The sequence below is a fragment of the Nicotiana tabacum genome, chromosome 1 (assembly GCF_000715075.1).
Source record: "Nicotiana tabacum cultivar K326 chromosome 1, ASM71507v2, whole genome shotgun sequence".
Lineage (NCBI taxonomy): Eukaryota > Viridiplantae > Streptophyta > Magnoliopsida > Solanales > Solanaceae > Nicotiana > Nicotiana tabacum.
In genome coordinates, this window is record NC_134080.1 from 145,988,526 (window position 1) to 146,009,303 (window position 20,778).

At 39.4% G+C, this 20,778-nt stretch overlaps 1 protein-coding gene across 4 annotated transcripts; it reads right to left on the bottom strand.

Moving 5' to 3' along the window:
* Nucleotides 1-6,588: 6,588 nt before the first annotated feature.
* On the bottom strand, nt 6,589-14,228 carry LOC107788594 (type I inositol polyphosphate 5-phosphatase 2). 4 transcript variants are annotated; one of them, XM_016610281.2, is made up of 10 exons: nt 12,993-14,227; nt 12,815-12,920; nt 12,564-12,732; nt 12,388-12,492; nt 11,526-12,297; nt 10,968-11,158; nt 9,576-9,684; nt 9,232-9,380; nt 8,876-9,122; nt 6,589-7,215 (listed from the first exon to the last, which is right to left on the bottom strand). In XM_016610281.2, exons 1-9 carry the CDS (start codon nt 13,026-13,028, stop codon nt 8,921-8,923), a joined length of 1,839 nt encoding a protein of 612 aa, XP_016465767.1. In that variant the 5' UTR covers nt 13,029-14,227; the 3' UTR covers nt 6,589-7,215; nt 8,876-8,920. The 4 variants fall into 4 exon arrangements, 3 of the variants coding, with proteins under 3 accessions (XP_016465767.1, XP_016465766.1, XP_016465765.1); XM_016610280.2 differs by lacking the exon at nt 6,589-7,215 and adding an exon at nt 7,418-7,975; XR_001648665.2 differs by lacking the exon at nt 6,589-7,215 and adding an exon at nt 8,379-8,709 and having other exon boundaries at nt 8,850-9,122; nt 12,993-14,228.
* Between the last annotated feature and the right edge of the window lie 6,550 nt (nt 14,229-20,778).

The window sequence follows — 20,778 nt, forward strand, 5'->3', positions numbered from 1 at the left end:
TTTGATGTTGCCTTACTCTGATAAGGAGTCTTTCTCTCTTTTCATAGAAAAAAGGCATTTTTTGATTGCCCGATACAATAGTACATGCTTCCATTTGATAGGGGTCTGACTACATCGACCGTTCGGCCCGATACATCGTCTCCCTATAAGAACCTTGCTTGGCGTTTCCACAACCCCTTCGAATCGTGTGGCTTCTTGGGGGAATGGCCCCCGCCGCTTGAAAGCCGACTGTAAGGGTGGCTTCGAGCAATTTGTGGAGTTTTTCCTTGGCCGGCTCGCTGACGTTGCCTCATTAAAAACCTTGCCAGTAAAAACCCTTTTATGGGATAAAAACTCGATCGAAGGAAAAGAGTGCAACGGGCGTGCTTTTGGGGTCTTGAGGCCTCCTGATAGTGTTAGCGTTCCGGTATCTCCAGTCAGGTGCCTGCACGAAGGTTAATTTCCAATACGAAATAAAACAAAAGGAATAGTTGTACCTTGAAACAAGATAGGCTGGCGGTGCCTTGGGATTGGCTTATTATGACTGCTCGGGGGCGGATATGCGACGTGGATCTCCACTTTGTTTTGTCAAATACGACCGAGGTCAAGACTCGATTCGCATATTGGCTTATTCGGGAGCGGAGGCATGAGCGCTGGTGCCATGTCGTGTATTGCAAACATTTCCCTTGCCGCGTTGTTCCCCGTAGACGGTTTTGATCCCGTCCTTTGTCGGGAATTTTATCATCTGGTGGAGGTTGGATGGTACTGCTCTCATGTAGTGTATCCACGGCTGCCCAAACAAGGCGTTATACCTCATATCTCCCTCGATGACATGAAATTTGGTGTCTTAGTTTGTGCCGACCACGGTAATCGAAAGGACAATTTCTCCCTTCGTTGTTTCGCTTGCCATATTGAACCCATTGAGGAACCGAGTGGCGGGCATGATCCGTTCAAGCAGTCCGAGTTGTTCTATCACCCTTGACCTTATAATATTGGCCGAGCTACCTGGATCCATGAGTACACATTTTATCTGAAAAGAATTTACGAGAAAGGAGATTACCAGGGCGTCGTTGTGGGGTTGGGACAGAGCCTCGATGTCTTCTTCACTAAATATGAGGGCATCTTCGAGGATGTATCCCCGAGTCCGTTTTTATTTGGTGATGGATATTTTTGTCCTTCTCATTACGGGATCCTGTGGGGCATCGGCACCTCCCATGATCATGTCGATGACGTGTTGTGGCTTGTTTGCCTCGTTCTTCTTAATTACCTCCCTGTCTCGAAACTGATTTTTGGCCCGATCGCTAAGGAATTCCCGAATGTGCCCTTTGTTGAGCAGTCGAGCCACTTCCTCCCGTAGTTGATGGCAATCCTCGGTCCTGTGATCGTACCTGTTTTGGAATTCGCACACTAAGTTGTAATTTCTCTGTGAAGGGTTTGACTGCATTGGTTTGGGCCACTTGGCGTCTTTGATCTTGCTGATAGCGAACACGATGTCCGGAACGCCGACGCAGAAATTGTATTCCGATAAGTGGGGCGCGTTTGGTGGCGCCATGATTCGATCAAACCTGGTTCTGTTGGCGAGCCCTCGAGGGTCCTGCCCTCGATCCATCCTTCGATCGTTGCGAGGTAGGTTGCGCCTCGGGGCGTTCCTTCTGTCTTCGAGGTATGGTTGGTACCTTTCTTTGTTTTGTATCGACTCTTTTACCAGGAGTCTGTTTGGGTATACTGAGCCCGAAGGGGCTCCCAGTTGGTTATCCTTGGCTCTAATCTTCGATTGGTACCGGTTGTGGACGTCCGACCAGGTCACAGCCGGATACTCGATTAGGTTTTGCTTCAGCTGTTTCGAGGCCACTGAGCTTTGTTCATTAAGGCCTTGGGTGAAGGCCTGTACGTCCCAGTCATTGGATACTGGCGGCAGCTCCATCTGTTCCATCTGGAAGCGAGACATGAATTCCCGCAGCATCTCGTTCTCTCTCTGCTTAATTCTAAAAACATCAGATTTCCTTGTTGCCACCTTGATGGCTCCAACATGTTCCTTTATGAAGGAGTCTGCCAATATGGCGAATGAATCTATGGAGTTGGGAGCCAAGTTGTGGTGCTACATCATGGCCCCTTTCAAAAGTGTTTCTCCGAATTTTTTCAGCAATACGGACTCGATCTCATCATTTTGTATATCGTTACCTTTTGCTGCGTAGGTATAGGCAGTAACATGTTCGTTGGGATCGGTGGTACCGTTGTACTTAGGGAGTTCCTGCATTCTGAACTTTTTAGGAATGGTCTTTGGGGCCGCTTTCTCTGGGAGCGGCCTTTGTATGAACTTCTTCGAATCCAAACCTTTTAGGACCGGGGGTGCTCCCGTGATTTGATCCACCCTAGAATTGTAGGTCTCGACCTTTTTATCGTTGGTTGAAATCATCTTCTCACCTGACTCGATCCTTTTGGTGAGGTCCTCGAGCATCTTTGCTATGGAGGGGTCAGCTACTGACCCGTTATTGCTTGACCTCTCGGGTACTTGCTCGGCGGGGGGAGCTATCTCCGGTGCTGCTGTGTAGGGGGTTCTCGGATGGCTTTGCAATTGAGCATTGGCTAGTTGTTGTGCTTGTAACAAATCAAAAATAAAATGAAGACTAATTTCTTGTTCTTCCCGGGCCGGGGTTCTTTGGGCTTCTTGTTGGTCGTTGTGTCGTATGCTCCTGTTGGTGTGAGAAGTTTCGTCGACTTGCTGTGCGTCCTGTGAGTCCGCGTCCGCTGGAACCGGTCCAGACACGTTATCGGGATTTTGTAGTGGTGCTCCGACGACTGGGACAACCACACCATTTTCCCCATGATTTTCGAGGTTGTCGTTTTCGACTCCGTTTACCAAGCCAGATATTTTAACCTGAAATCAAAGGATCTTGGACAAAAAAAGTGTGAAAGATAATGTGTGTTTGTGTGAAGAAACTAGCAAGAAAATAATCACTATTATTTTTAGCCCCACGGTGGGCGCCAAGCTGTTTACCGTAAAAATGGTAACAACAATTAAATTTGTAAATGAAATTCTAAAAATACGTGATCTATTCTCAAGCTAGTTGTTAGAGCAGTTGATGTAAATAATATTAAGTTTAATGATGAAATGCAAGCTTAAACGAGGTAGTAATCAAACCGAGGGGCATGTTGCTCGAGTGAGGGGCTGATCGAGGGGGACCCCAGGGTCCAGGTTTGGGTCGAGCTCGCGGTATGGGGGGCTGCTGAGAATGGGATAACAATTAAGGATACGATTAAGCAAGCCTCTATACGACCAATATTGAGCAATATAGTGAAGAACAGGTAAGAGGATGATAAAAATTAAAGCGGTCTCGGGCCAATATTGTGATGAACAAAGAACAAACAAGAAGGTAACCGAAAATAAATGGCTTCGAGCCGATAGAGATAAGCAAATTAGAGAGGTGAAAGAGAGAGAAGATATTATTGCACTTTTGTGGAATGGTTGGAGCTCTGGTTTACAAGGCGTTAATGACCCCTCTTTTATAGAAAGGGGAAGCCCAAACTTAGTACAAAATACGTTGTGTGATAAAAGAGAGTGGGATGTGACAGCCGGTCAGCTCTATGTCGGGTGTGAGCTGACGTCTGGCCACTCAAATAGACTAGATCGATCCCGGTTGCATTTTTCGAGAGATCCTTGCATTTGTTGGGGCTTTGGCCAACATTATCCTCGGCAGAGCATCGACAAAACTTTGAGGGAAGCGACTGGCTCAAGATCCCGTGCTTCCGGGGCCACCCTTCAAAGTATTATGTCAAGGGGAAATCGGCCCCCTAGATTTCACCGCACATACTCCCGCATGCAACAAACAATATCATTTATTAGAAAATATTTCCTCAAGCCTCTAACGACCTTAACGGTCATTTTGAGCATTGACATTCCATTCGGTAGTTTGAGGTCTTGAAAGACTTCATATGATATGTTGCACCCTATTTTGTACTAGCCAAAACATGATTCAACTTGTGGTTTCTCTGTTGTTGATGAAAGATAGTCGCCACTTATTATTTAAAGATATACCAGGGTACTTATATAATTACTAAAGGTCATATTCTTTATTAGTTTGCTAACCGGTGAGATTATGGATAAGGGTTCTTGTTCTTCTAAGGGTAAGGTGTTAGGACCCCATTAAAATCTACCTAAGGTAGCTCTATAGGACTTAGACTAGATTTAGGACTAATTATTTGGATTATGCTTAACTAGTTTTAAGAGAGATACGACTTACTATATATTAGGGCATAGTAGTTACAAAGGAGGTATGTAGTTTAAAAAGACATGAATTTATAGAGGTGTCTTGAAAAATAACGTTAGTGTATATATGCTTGAAAAGAGCTTAAAAATATATGATGTTTGTATTTAGGAAAATATGTGAAAAGAAAAGCTAAGTTAAAATACTTTGTTCTTAAAGCATGGAAGTTTATATTACTCTAATGAGATGAATGTGTTATGAAAGTAAGCCTAAGATATACCTTGGATTGTAGATATTAGACTTGAAGGGATCCGTTTGAAAATCTTTGTTTGGGGCAGCAACACCTTGATTTTTTGAAAAGAATTGATTTCCTTTTAGAAGGTCAAGCTTGCGATTCAGTTCTGGTTTAGAGGTTTAATTTGGCCTTATTGAGGTAAATGTCTTGCCTAGCTTTCCTAGCTTAAGTTGAGAAATTGTTTCTTAATAATTGATATCATTTGCTACATGCAGGGATAATGTATATATGAGGTAACAAACGCATATACATGTGCCTTGGGTATTCATGCTCGGGGTGGATTCTAGATTACTCTATGCCTTGTTTGGCTGTGTGTTCTACTTGATTCTATGTGTTACTCAATTGATTGATTACCTGAGTACAATAAATCATGATAGAGTAATGTTGAGTCTATTAGAACCTTATCTGATGAGCAAATCTTGGGATTTGTGTTATGCTTGCCTCGGACGTAGATATACACATGTTATGAACACACATCTGTACTTGTTCTTGTGTCATTGCTTGATTGAGACGTGCGCACTCTATGACACACATGTGATCCCTTTGTGTGAATACTTGAACTTTTTTGCTTTAATTGATTTATCCCAGAGTCATGCCTTATATGTTGAACACCCATCCATATTTTATCCCAGAGTCATGCCATATTTTAATTGATTTGTCATGTACTTGTGCATCTTGTTCATAAAATTATGAGCTTATATCTTTGAAGGAAATTTGGCATATTACTTTGTGTAATTATGGCACATGTGGACATGTTGGGTGGATTGACTGGGTGTTGGCACGAGTTCTTTGCCGTGCGATTGTGATTATTGTTATGCGCATGGGGCGAAATAAGGTTGGCATGTCTCAGGCTTGCACATGTGGCAAAATAAGGATGGTGATATGCGCATGTGGTGAAATAAGGGTGGCATATTGCATATGAGGTGAAAGAAGGGTGACATTATTGATGATGTTATGTGATAGTTTAAGGGTGATTTTCTTGATGATGTTTATGTGGTGGTACACGGACGACATTTTTGATTATGCATGTGAATTCTTTATGTTTGTCATGCATTTACCTGATTTTTGCATTGCATTTAACATGCTAATTTATGCCTCTATTGTATTTGATGATTTGGTTGTCAAGATGGATTTTTCCTATGTTGAGTTGTTATCTCATGTTTGTGGAGTTGTCGATAGCATATTGAATTGATGTGATAAGGAAGTTGTCGTCATACATTGATATATTTGATTCTTATAAGGTTCTCATGAATACATTATTTGGCAATTAATATAGAATTGGGCCATTGTTATGCATCGACGCCCCATGATTATGTTTTAGCATTTAGGCACACGCTATTTGGTGTAAGTCTCTTATTGTGCGGGACTGATACAAGTTGTAATTTCATGATCAATATAACTAGAAAAACTGATTTATTATCCTCATTGTGCACTCTTACTATTTGATATCTGGTATTTTGTGGCTACTTCCTTAGATTGTTCTCTATGTTATATATGTTATTGAGCTACATAGGTTATGTGAGTATATTTTGGACGAAAACCTCGTCACTACTTTTCTGAGGTTTATCAAGATACTTATTGAGTACATGAGTTCGGTTGTACTCATACTACACTTTTAAACCTCGCGTGCAGATTTTGGAGCTGAGTAGTCGTGGAAGACGAAGCCTTGCATCGGAGACGTACCAACATTCCAGATTCAAGCTACCCCTTGTTCATGGTAGTTTAGGACTTCTTTTATACTTATGTAAACTTCAAATAAATGTTGTATTTATTCTTTTTATTAGCTTCGTACATCTAAATCATAATAGCTCGTGACTTGTATTACCAGTCCTTGGGGCAGTTGTATTGAATTCTTTTGCAGTTTTAGTAATAATATTGATGATTTCTCATTATTGTAGTGACTTATATTGTTTGGCTTACCTAGCGGGTTGAGTTAGGTGCCATCATGACTTAGTGAAATTTTGGGTCATGACAAAACCAAAGCTAGGCAAGACACTAACTCATTCCAGAATAAGTTCAACAATCCGATACCGCTTTTCCTTAGAAATTTCCCTCAAGACGATCAAAATCCAATTATATATTTTCTAAAGAAGTGAAATAATGCAAAAGAAAATATCTCCAATTAATAAATGTTCAATCTTTGATGAAATATCAAAAGTCAACAAAAAGTTAATCCGAGCCTACATGGTCTAAATCCGAAACCAAGACAAAATCCAGATGATCCATTCTCCTAAGTCTAAATATATATTAGTATATCCGACCTCAAATTGAGGTCCAAATTATCAAAATTAGCTCACTTAAGTTCAAACCGAAAACCCAAGTTCTCCATATTAAAAATCCTAGATTTAGGGTGAAAATGTATGGAAAAATTATAGAAATAAATCAAAATCAAGTTAAAATTACTAACCTTAGAAGTAAGAACTCTTTAAAAGTTGGCTCTACTCAAAGTCTAGATCGCAAAAATGAAAGAAAATAGGATAAAACTCGAAGTCACTTAGCCTTACCAGCCCTCAAATGTTGTAGGTGCGAGAAAAGCCTTGTAGAAGCTATCGCAGGTACGACAACACCTTCGCAAATGTGGCCCCTGCATCCGCGACAAAAGACCTGGAGATGCGATCATCCCAGATGCAGCTCCGCACCTGCACAACTTACCATCGCAGATGCGACAAGTCGCAGGCTCCCCTTACTCGTAGATGCGAGCCAGTCTTCTGCAAAATCGGCCTCGCACTTGCGCACCTGATAATCGCAGGTGCGATATGAGCAGTACAGTAACAATAAATCACATCCAAAAAAGCCCGAAACCAATCCGAAACTCATGCGAACCCCTCGGGACCCCATCCAATTATCCTAAGAAATTTATATACCTAACAGGAACTTGTCTGAAGGCTCAAAGCACAAAAAATAACATCAAACAAGGATTCAAGCATCAATCCAAGAATTTCAAAGGTTATAGCGTTCAAATTTCTAACTTTCGACAAGAAGCACAAAATTGACAGGTCATCTGAGATCCAAACCAAACATACGTATAAGACCAAAACCCTCATACAAAGCTAATGTAACTATCAAATCACCAATCCAAGGTTGTTTACTCAAAAGTCAACCATTGGTTAACTCCAACAACTTAAAGTTTCCGAAATACGAATTCTTCTTCCAAAATTCTCCCAAACCTCTCGGTAATCAAAACCATCCACAGATGCAAGTGATAAAACATTAAATGTACCTACTCAATGTCTCGAATCACGAAACGGAATGTTAGAACTCAAAACGACCGATCGGGTCATTACAAGTCAGATGGGAATGTGTTAGGACTCGATAACAGGGACTTGTTCAAGCTCAATGTCTGACCTGATGTACCAATGAGGATGTCGTTGAAGTGGTTGAAAGCTAATTCTTGTACATTCTCAACTGTGATTGAGTCAAACTCCCTTTATGCTGCTCACTTCACTCTCCATCTCCCACTGTTAATCTCAGTTGTCACAGGCCACAAGATGAAAACCTATTTTCATTTTACAAGAACAGTGAATTATTCACCTCTTTAGTGACTTGGATCACATTATCTACAACTTTTGATCGCTTGTCCTCCAGCTATGTTGCTTGCTGTGGGTGTTAGTCCATGGAGATGGTTTACGCTCATATCAATTTACACAACTCTCTAAATTGGACTAAGAAATAAGACTTTCCCAGTCAGAACTCTCCTTCATGAGTTACTGAAGAGAATGCAATCAGATCAGTAAAGTAATTTTATTCAAGCTGATCAGTTCAGTTGGTCATTTACAGGCAAAATATTACTTCTAGGTAGGAACTTTGAAATGGCTACTACCCTAGATAGAATTTACTAAACTATACGTACAGCTATTCCCTTCTTTTAAATGGAAAATATATGTAAAGAAACAAAGAGATGAGAAGAAAAGAAAGGAAAACCTTCGGATGAACTAAATTATATTCACACTATGGGAAACAAGCCTATGAAAAAAAGAGTATAGGATGTCCCAGATCAAAAATACAAGGGAAAATCACTAAAGAAAATTTCAGCGACAATATAGATTTATACTACATTAAACACATTTTGTTGTAGCCAAGCTTTTGGTCGCTTGAGTATATGATGTTCATCCCTCAGACATGATCACAGTCTAGTTTAGTGGCTTATCTGTGTTACATACTTTCTTTAGCACGATGCAGACTTATTTGTTGTATCTCTTCTCTTCCCAAGTTGTATTCTAGCAGTTTCTCCTATGGAATAAGACAAGAAGCATTTATTACTCCTTGTCCGAACCCTTTAAGATAATAGATAAACACTAATATGATTAAGGCTATTAAATGTCTTTCTTAAAGGGTGTGCAAGAATGTTAATATAGACCTAGCTCGATTACCTGAGGTCGTATCGATGTTAACTCACCTACTGTCAAGCTTGGTAGCAAGTTATTTGCAGAAGCTTCAGGTCTTACTCTCCCGTTTCAAGCAGAATCTCAGGATGTATAGCAGCGTTGTTAACATTTAGAACTCTCTGTAGCTTTCTGTGGTCAAATATTTCCACTTGTACTGAGAACATTGAACTTACAGGCCGATGATCTGATAGTCTTAGTTCTGCTCGCTTGTAGAGGAGCTGTTTTATACCATTTCCAAACCAGAGTATACGATCACACCTGCATGATGCGAAGAAATAATCGTCAGTTCAATTATCCACCAACTGGGAAAAAAAGTAGTCAGTTCAATGTTCATCATTAGCTAAAGTTGTTCATTCTTTTCACTTACCATGCTGGTGATCTCTTCTTTTCCCCTTCTCTTGGAATTTCTCCATTGTATCTATCACTGTTGATTTCATACTTGTAAGTTGGAGCAAAGTTAATCAACCCTTCCTTCCAACCAGCAAAGACATGTCCATTTCGGAGTTCTTTGCTTAACTGTCCATATGATGAAATACTGTTTGTTACTGCAACTTTGCATAAAAATCAAACTATCCATAGTATGACTACTACCGCCAACCACAAGTTAAAGGTTAATCCCTCTCAACAAAATTGAATCATCTAACCTTTAAGATTTCCCTTCTGAAAATGATTCAGTTGGTTTTAATGATTTTTATTTACGACTAGACTCACCTGATCACTATTGAGAAGTTCATTCCATTGCTTATTGGCGATAAGCTTCCGTACTTCAGTATCTACCATACTGATTCGATAATTTAAATCTCCAAACCAGAATATCTGACTGTAGATATAAAAGAAAGGTCATATGTATTAATATAACCTCTTAACAGTTTGAAATGGTAAATGCAACTTTCATTACAGCTCTAGTTTTATTTTTTTCTAAATAACAGTAGTTTTGGATATTCAATATGAATATTTTTTGTGTAACAATTAAGCCAGTCTGCTAGTGGTATTGTCTGCTCTGGGCCTACGCCCTCACGATTTAAAACGTGTCACTAGGGTCTAAGACTTGTTAACTTATATACCTAGCATCTCTCTTGTGTTTTGTCGATGTGAGACTCTATCTAAAGTCTAGGGTGTTACATACACCCCCTCTTATGGACTCAGCGTCCTCGCTGAGATTTGCCCCTCCTCATGAAATTCGCCTAGACTTGCCACTGAGGTTTGCCCCGCCTAACTGGGATTTGTCTAAACTTAGTTGAGCTCAGACCCACTATCGGCAAGGCTGACACAAGAGTGGCTCCAATACCATCTGTAACAAGCCAACCCACTAGTGATATTGTCCGCTTTGGACCTAGGTATCAGAGTCACTCTTGTGTCAGACTTGCCGATAGCGAGTCACAGTTCAACTGAATTGCGGCAAATCCCAGTTAGGCGGGGCAAACCTTAGTGCTGAGCCTAGGTGATTGAGTCCATAAGAGGGAGTATATGTAGCACCCCACACTTTAGACAGAGTCCCACATTGGGTATATAAGTTAACAAACCATAGACCCTACTGACGCATTTTAAACCTGTAAGGGCCTAGGCCCAGAGCGAACAATATCATTAGCGGGCTGGGCTGTTACATCTTGTCCCATTTTTCCAAAATATTGCATCTATTTAGCTCAATACTTTTTGAGCTTTGCCAATTCAGAAATTTTCTTCTTTTTCTTTCAGATTTCTAACTCGTACATGGACAAGCAATTTTGGTACTTCACAGAGGCACTGACTATTTGCCGAATTAACATCTCTAAAGAGGAAATACTGAAATGGTCATTGATTCACTCTAAAATTATTATCAGCAAATTTGGAACATAATCACTTGTACATTCTTGTGAATAGAATAACCAAAAACTTATCTGATTTTATGTCTTTTTTCTTCTGTGCGTGCATGATAAAATTAAAGCTCATGTTATATCAGTAAGCATGAAAACTGTCTTCAAAATTTTTGTATTCAAACAGTCAACTCTTCCAACAGTGCGCAAGTACAAATAAAACTGCTCTTTCTTCTGTGAAGAGAAGAGCCATGTGTCTATATAAGAAATAATATATACCCGAGAAAATGATGTCAACTTGAATACTTACTCATGAGATGGAATTGTTTGTGGTTCATCTGCATCTGTGTCAAATATGGATGAGAAACGAGTACGCCTCATGATTTCATTGACATCAGTGTTACGCCTTTGCTCAGCTCCATCCTTTTGACCAGATGACAAATGAGAACAAACAAAGCATAGCCATGACTGGAAAAGAGACATGCTCACAGAAACAGATCCCTGTATAGCACCATGATTAGTCAGTTGTTATTTGTATTCAAAGAGGATAGCTTTGATTGGATTATGAATCATTTAGATTTATCAATTTCAACAAGTGTCAACAGATATCTGTTGCTCTTGTTTTTTCGCCCCTGGAAATATTAACTTCCCAAGAGGTCGGAAAAAGAGACAGGGGGGAAGCTAAAAAACTAAGAGCCGGATTGCCTTAGCTGATTGAAATCGTTGTTGAAAAGGATCTACCAAACATCAATTTCTTCTATAAAGTTAATAGTACTTTCTAACGATTATGCTGATATGTGTGAATAACAAAATCATGCTGATATGTGTGATACAATGAATATGTGTAGACTGAAAGAAGAAGTTATACCTTATTGCCCATGTACCCCATTAGTCCAATACCAACAGAAGAGACTTGCAAGTTGTTTATGTGCCTCCTCAATCTTCTACGTACCCAAACTGATACATATATACCAACCATCTGCTTGCTGACAATACGAACATACATTGGACGTGACTTCACTGCATGATTTAGAAGTGAACTTTCTTCTTTGTTGACCTCTGGAAATTCTTCAAACAAGTCATTTTCCTCGTCAGGAGAGCCATCAGAAAGAGAATCAACAAGTACAGGTACATCTTGTTGATCCATCCACATTAATCCTAAGTTTCCTGAGCTTTGGTGCACCCTCTTTAACCCTCTGCCATCAAAAGCAAGAGGGTTGACTATGCTACCAAAACCAACTGTCGCGCAACTACTCAAGACTCTCCTCAACTTGAAACTAGAAGAAAGAACTTGAGGTGTTGCATCAAGTGAACGTTCAGGCCAATCAAATCTACTATCACACTCAGTGCCATAGAAATGTATACTCTTTCCTAGGTTGTTTTCACGAAACGAAGTTGTGTCCAGTGATGCATCTGCCATCATATCCAGCGCAGGAGTATCAACCATATCAACAATTATGTCAGCAGCAGAAGAAGTCCTTAAAACTGGAGATGGTGGAGCACTATAACTCTTGATCTTAGGTTCAGGTTTTTGTGTCCTGTTTAATGTTCTTCGGATGATGGCTTCCCATTTTGGAACTTGTCTTCTATTTTCTGCTCCCAGTACATTTCCAGCACTCAGTGGGACCACCTCTTGGAAGCTGTAACCAGATGCAATTTAGGTTTGAACTCATTTCTGTAATCTAATTTTTCAAATAGATGGATTACACTTGAGCAGCAAATAGAGTTACCCAAGAATATAGATATCTGCAGGTTCTTGCATATGAATCCATTCATCAATGTCTAGATCCTCATCTGGAAGTCTTCCAGCCACATTCCAAGTACCTACTGTAACTCTGCAGAAAATCAGGGCTTATGTAAATCAACTCCAATTTGATTTCAGGTCCCAAAAGAAATGCAAACTAACCTCACATCTTTCTTGTTAATATACTCAACTCTCAACGTTTCTGATTTCCCTCTCCTGTGTCTTGGTTTCCCTGAGCAATACAATTCAGTTTGAGTCTGGCATTCATTAAGCTTCCCCGGTTTTCTATGTCCGTGATCTTCAAGCACCCTTTCATCTTTGAGAGAGCAAGCTGGAATTTCGGAACAAAACAACTAATCAAGCCTAGAACAAACAAACACCAAGAAAAAGATTTTCATGAATAATTTGGATACCATCATCCTCACTCTCCATTTCAGTGTCAACTTCATCTTCACTAAAATCATACACTTTAGGAGCAATATTCAGCCATTTCTTCATCACAATGGAGGGCCAAAAGGCCTGCACCATACAATTGCCTCAGTTTACCATTGAAAGGAAATAAACATAGTCAACAGACCATGAAAAAAATACCTGAGATCTCCTTCCTCTTCTGGCTTTCATTAGCATACCACAAATGAACAAAGGTGAAAAATAAAGGCAGTGTCAATATTTGTTGCCAAGAATGCCAACCGTGGCACAAAGGGTTAGACTGTTTGCAAGTGTTGTTGGAGTTTTATAGTATTTATTTAAGCAGGTTGTCAATGGTCTGAGTTCTTTCCCCGGATGCCAAATACAAATAAAATTCTTAGTAAGAACAAATGGAAACGACAGAAAGTATTAACAGATATATGCTGTACTCAACTTGTATTTAAAAAAAAAAAGAAAAAAGAAATCTTGAATGGTCCTCATTTGAAAACTGAAGTAAACACAAATTAAAAAAATATATAAAATATTCAGGGAAGTAATTGTCAATCACAAGAAATCTCCAGAAACTAGAACTTGACTAATGCTTGCTCTCCTAATAAGTCGCAAATATAAGCCATTGACACCAATTGTTTAGGACAGATTTTATACTACTAAAATATTCCAAATGCAAATCAGCTGCTTTATTGCATGGTTATAACTACAAGACAAAAGTTACAAAATTCAGAATCATACTGACCATATTTATGGATATATATTTTTTTTTAAAAGATTAGGATCTAGTAAAAGAAAAGGTAGTTGATCTCTTGTTTAAATAAGGCCATATTCTAATCCAATGTTGAGTGATCAAGCTACAGATCTTGGCTCCTCACTGCACCTAGAGCTAAAATTAGCTTGACCAACCAATGATAGTTAAGCTGCCTACCCCCCCCCCCCAAAAAAATAAAAAAAAAATAAAAAATAAAATAGTGACTAATTTAGGGCTAGTTCTATGAGTTTAACCTAATTCTGGGTCATGTTAAGAAGAGCTGATCCAATACCTTGAACCAATTGCTTTTAACTCAAGCAATATAGAATACAAAAACAACTAAACTATAAACCTATAAATGGATATGTACTTGAACTTATTAACTCTAAATCCTAGATTTGTCTATGTCCCGCCACGTAGCTCCTTCCTGGCCCTAACCAGAAAACATTTTTAAAAAAGAATTTCAATTCTTTTTAGTCAATTTGCTAAGTGAAGCTCTGAGTGATAATGAAAAAAAAAAACTAAAACATGGATTAAGAATTGCAACTTGTAGAGAAAAGACACCGCCTGACTTGCAGAACTAAAGATAAGCCGTTAAATCATTGACTTCATAGCCAAGATTCCAAGACCCCACGACCAAAAATAAGTGGTTACCTTCTTATGAAAGGAAAAAAAACGAAGAAGAAATTCTTAGTCTAATATTCAATGCGTCATTACCCATTTAAAATATTAGCGTTTCCATTGAAACAACTGTAGCGTTATAGACTGGACAGTATATAGTACAAATAAACATACGTTCATACATAAAAATTACATAAATATGTAGGATAAAGTTTTGCATGGGGGATGGTAATTCACTAACTAATCACGATTCACAACCCATGAACAAAGGGATTAAATTGACAAGAGATGAATCATGAAATGAGGTTGGGGGGCTTAGTGTTGAAGTGAATGAAAACTAAGCAAATTTAGAGTTCTAATACTATGCGACTTTTTTTCCTCTACCTAAGTCGTTTTATAGGTAAAATTATTTAATATTTTCGTGGTATAGTATATAATAAATATGTAGTGAAATAATCAAGATAATGATCATATAATACCATCATGAAAAGAAAATTGTATATATTTATATGGGTTGTGGGACCAAAACAAAGGGCACTAACTACAAGAAACAAATCAAGAGATGAATCAAAGGTTGAAAGTAAGTGTAGATGTGGGTAGTGGGACAAAGTGGAAAGCACTAAATGTGGAGGTAAATGTAGAAGAATATCATGAAAAATAACAATTGGCTTAGGCCATCTCCAACCTTACCCCCATTTTTTATAATGGGGTAATTTTTGGGGTAATTTAGTTCCAACCCTCCCTTATTTTTGTCCCCAAAATGGGGGATGAATAGTGTTTCCTCAAATATGGGGGTACACTATTCATCTCTCCCATTACTATTCATCACTTTTTTATTATTATTTTATTATTTAATCTTTTAATTTATCTCTTTATATATACCTAATTATGTTTATGTAATGTCTTTATAATATTAATTTTACATCTTAACTTTGGTGTATAGTTTTGATAAATTAATTTTTGTGCATTTATTATTTTTATGTAAAATAGTAAGTTAATTTTATTATATGTTATAATTGTACAAAAAATATATAATTATCTCAAAAAATGAATGGTATAAAAGATGTAATTTGTTTAATGGAATTAAAAAATAAAATTGAAATGAAAGATAATAATATAATATAGAAGAGAGGGAAGAATATAAAAAAGTTTAAGGAAAAAAATAGGGAAATGGTTGGAGTAAGTTGTCCCCAAAATGGGAAAATCCCCATTTTGGGGACAAAATGAGGTAAAGGTTGGAGATGCCTTTAGAAGGTGACTTTTGATAACAGCAATGGAAACCATAAAGTGACTAGAAAAGTAATAGTTACTCCACTAGCCAGTTGAGAGTAGGAGTACTAGATAAGTAAAGATTTTGCTTGGGATCAAATTGGGAATGTGTACGAAAGGTGTACCTTTCCGTTAAAGAACAAAAACTGCCAGAAGGTATCATTGGGTTGTAGCTGTTATATGGGACAGAATAACACTATGTATTGAACCCCTTTTATGTATTGCTACATTTTCTCCATAGAAATACTGCTCTGAAATCTGAAATATGTTAAGCATTAGTTATGAGGATGATGTTTTGAAACGAAAATTGTTAAAAAGGAATAGAAATTTTAGAAAGAGAAAGTCCACACCTCTATATACCCCCTAATCAAACGGCATCCCAAATGGCCACATCCCCACTCCCGGCGGAGGACCTAAAAATCCCACCTGAACCACCAGTCCCCCCTACGGAAGTCACTCAAATTGAGATGGAAGAGGACACTCCTCAGAAAAACTCTTTCACAAAAATCCTACTGGAAAGAAGCTTAATTTCCTCCACATCATATGAGCTAAACCACTCCCCCCTTCCCTCGTTCGAATTAAACACAGGGAATATCCCCATCCTTTTGACAAAAAAAAGACAAGAATATGTTTTACCTCCCCTGAAAACACTCCTTAATAGTAAACTATTTAGGGGGAAAATCCCTCACCAGTTGCTACAAGCAAAACTTGTGCAACTATGGAAACTCATTGAACCCCTAACACTAATCGATCTGAGGTGGAATTTTTTCATTATCAAATTCAACCTTGAATAAAAAGGATTAACAAGGTTCTAATAGAGGAACCTTATTTTGTGAAGGGCCACTTCCTATTTGTACGACGGTGAGAACCTATCTTTGTTCCGGGGGAATCCAAATTAGCTATTACAACAATTTGGATCAGACTCCCACAACTTCCAATAGAATTTTATGATAGAGCAATCCTAGAACAAGTGGGCAATAGAATTGGCGAACTCCTAAAAATAGACATATGTACCTCCTCTACCCTAAGGGGGAGGTATGCTAGGATCTGTGTCCAAGTTCAACTCGAGCATAAGTATCTCGAGACTTTCTCACACCAGCAGGTACGGAAAGAGATTTTTCAAACTTGAAATCAGTGGTTACTGAGCATACCCCAGGGATGAATGTGTTCAAGGGGGTTCCGCTACTGGCCCTTCGATAGTAGTAAATGGAACGGTCTCCTCGACAGCCAGCCGCAATGTATAAGGAGTTTCTTTTTGGGGAACAATTTTTAAAGTCTTCGCCATTTCTTTTAAAATGGGGAGGGGGAGAGGAAAAGGAGGAAGTTAAAGGAGTACACTTGATGATTTGCGATGAAGACGAGCAAAAGTTCTTACAAAGATCTCAAGAAAACCAAGATACAATTGCAAGAAAATATAGAGATTTCTAAGGAACAAGGGTAGAAGGTTTGAATGTAAAGTTTGAATGAATGAAAAAGGGGTACTTATAGTTTTTCAAACAACAATTCATATCAAGGAGTGGCCGACTAGCAACTGACAAGCATTTAATGCCATTAACATTTGATTGACGTAATGTTTCATTCATTTTGTCATTTCTCTCGCGGGGTATCGAAGTGAGAATCGGAAGCTCACGTCGTTTCTCATCGTCTACTCTTCGAAAACGAGAGGGCTATTTGTATACAGTCAAAATCGGACTCGTCTATGACATGGTAAATCGAGCTCGATGTCACGACCCCAGTTCGCCCTCCGTGAACTATCGTGGCGGCACCTAATCTCTACGACTAGGTAAGCCTAACAAATGCAGAAAAAAGAATAATTGCGGAAAGAAAATAATTAAAAACCGAGATAACAAAATGAAACAGTGCTTTAAATGTCGCCTGGCATATAACAATACAAGAATCTCAACCTAACACTTCCAAAATCCGGAACCCCATGAATCACAAGCTAAGAAATACATAAAAATCTCTAACTCCAGGAGTGTCTATCAAAATAAAAAATACAGAAGGGCTATACTAGTACAGAAATTAGAAAGAGACTCCTCAGTGTGCGAACGCAACAGATGTACCTTGAAGTCTCTATAAAAGTGCCTCGCCTCAAGGATGATAAGATTGAGTGGAAGTACCTGGATCTGCACATGAAAAACATGCGCAGAAAGGGCACGAGTACACCACAACGGTACTCAGTAAGTGCCAAGCCTAACCTCGGTCGGGTAGTGACGAGGAAGGTCAGGGCCCTACTGAGGTGGTTAAATGAAATACAGGTATAACAGTATAGAGTAAGATGGCATAATTAAGTGCAATAGTAAGAAGTAACACATGAGATAAAGAACAACAACAGCTACCATAAAGACAAAATAATCACGGAAAAGGAATATAGCTCAACACAGAGATAACAACCGAGGATCTCCCAGGATACCGTCCTGTAGTCCCCAAATATAAATATCCAGTGGATCTCCTAGGTGCAGTCCCGTAGTCCAACTCATAATGCGTGGGGATCTATCGGAAATTCGATCCGTAGTCCCAAATATAAATACTCAGTACAGGGGGAATCTAGCGAGTGTAGTCCCGTAGTTCCAATGTAAATGTGTAGGAGGATCACCCGAAATACCGTTCTGTAGTCCCAAAGTAAACATACAGGGGGAATCTCCCGGGATACCGTCCCGTAGTCCTAAAGTAAACACACAGCAACAACACGAGGAATACATAATTCAATTCAAATTCCATACCAAGGTAAAACAGGTATTTCTAGCCTAACATGTTGCACATAATCCAAATAAGGCAGTTTGAGCAAGTAAAGCAATTATGTCAAATAAACATGCTTACCTAAGCTAACAACATGCTTAAATTGCAAGTAGTATAAACAGGAAAAGAAACCCAATTATAATTACTTAATGAAAATCGAATTTTCAACAATTAGCACAAGTACACACTCGTCACCTCACGTATAAGGGATTTCAAATATCAATAATACCAAATCCTAAGGGGAGTTTCCCCCACACAAGTTTAGGCAAGCGACTTACCTCGAACCGGCTCAAAATCAGCCCGAGACCACGTTCTTGCCACGAGTACTCGACTCCAAATTTCCCAAATCTATTCAATTCAATTGCATGATGTAAATATAACTTCAAGTAACTGATTCCACAATAAATTCTAAGCTAATACGTGAAATTAGGTAAAATGACCAAAATACACCCCGAGCTCATGTCTCGGAATCGGTAAAAGTTACGGATTATGAACCCTCATTCACTCACGAGTCTAACCATACCAAAATTATCCAAATCCAATGTCAAATCCCCAATCAAAACTCGAAAATTAGGTCTATGAAATTTTCCAAATTTTTTCCCCAATTTCTCACCCCAAATCCGAAATTAGATGATGAATTCATGTTTAGATTAATGGGTTATAAGCAAAAAGGAGCTAAGAATCATTACTCGCAAACTCTCTCCGAAAATCTCTCCAAAATTCATCCCCTACCGAGCTCCCAATTCAATTTTGTGATATGAACTCAAAACCCTCGATTTTGAAATTTAAGTTCTGCCCAAACGCATTCTTCTTCGCGAACGCGAGACACCAGTCGCGAACGCGATGCACAAAAATCCATTGGCTAGTCTTCTTCTTTTCACGAATGCGATGACCATCTCCCCTCCTCCTACTCGAACGCGGGACCATCTTCGCGAACGCGTAGGTATAAGACCCCACAGCCTCGCGAATACGGGAATACCTTCGTGAACACGAAGCATTAAACCTTCACCAGCCCCAACTCCTCTTCGAGAAAGCGAGACCCCACTCGCGAACGTGAAGAAGGAAACAAGAACTGACTGCTGTAAATTTTTTTCTACAATTCTCTAAGGTCCAAAAATGACCCGTTGAGCATCCGAAACACACCCGAGGCCCCCAGGACCTCAACCAAACATGCCAACCAATCCTAAAACATCTTTCAAACTTCTTCCAATCTTCGGAACGCTAAAACAATATCAAAACACCAATTTAACATTGGATTCAAGCCTAAGAACTCCAAAAACTCTCAAATTATGCTTTCGATTAAAAAGTCTATCAAACCTCTCCCGAATGACCTGAAATTTTGTAAGCACGTCACATTTAACACTACGGAGCTACTCCAACTTTCGAAATTTCATTCCGACCCCAATATCAAAATCTCACTATCGAACCGGAAACTTCAAAAATTCAACTTTCGGCATTTCAAGCCTAAATAAACTACGGACCTCCAAAACACAATCCGAACACGCCCCTAAGCTCGAAATCACCCAACGGAGCTAACGGAACTGATGGAATTCCATTACAAGGTCGTCTTCACACTGCTTCAATTACGGTCCAAATTCTAAAGCTTAAGCTCTCATTTAGGGACTAAGTATCCCAAAACACTCCGACACTCAAAACCAAACATCCAGGTGAATCAAAATAGAAGAAACAAACATGGGGAAAGCAGTTAATAGGAAATCGGGGCATTAATTCTTAAAACTACCGGCCGGATCGTTACATCCTCCTACACTTAAACATTCGTTCGTCCTCGAACGAGCATAGAGACATACATAAAGTAGTGAAAAGATGATGGTAACGGCTACGCATATCCTGCTCAGTGATCCAGGTCAACTCCTCGACCGGCTGACCCCGCCACTGAACCTTCACTAATGCAATGTTCTTTTACCTCAGCTTTCGAACCTGCCTATCCAATATTGCCACTGGCTCCTTAACATAAGATAGATCCTTGTCCAACTGAACTAAACTAAAATCCAACACTTGCGACGGTTCGCCGTGATACCTCTGGAGCATCGAAACATGAAATACCGGATGAACTCCTGCCAAACTGGGAGGTAAGACAAGATCATAAGCAACCTCCCCAACATGCCGCAATATCTCAAAAGGACCAATAAACCTCGAACTCAACTTCCCTTTCTTCTTAAATCTCATAACGCCCTTCAAAGGTGAAACCCGAAGCAGAACCCGCTCTCCAACCATATAGGAAACATCACGAACCTTCTGGTCCGCGTAACTCTTCTGTCTGGACTGGGCTGTACGGAGTCTATCCTGAATCACCTTAACCTTCTCCAAAGCATTCTGAACCAAGTCTGTGCCTAATAATCTTGCCTTACCCAGCTCAAACTTACCCACCGGGGATCTACACTGCCTACCATATAAAGCCTCATACGGTGCCATCTGAATGCTGGACTGAAAGCTGTTGTTGTAGGCAAACTCCACCAATGGCAAGAACTGATCCCAAAACCCTCCAAACTCAATCACACACGCACGGAGCATATCCTCAAGAATCTGAATAGTGCGCTCGGATTGTGTGTCCATCTG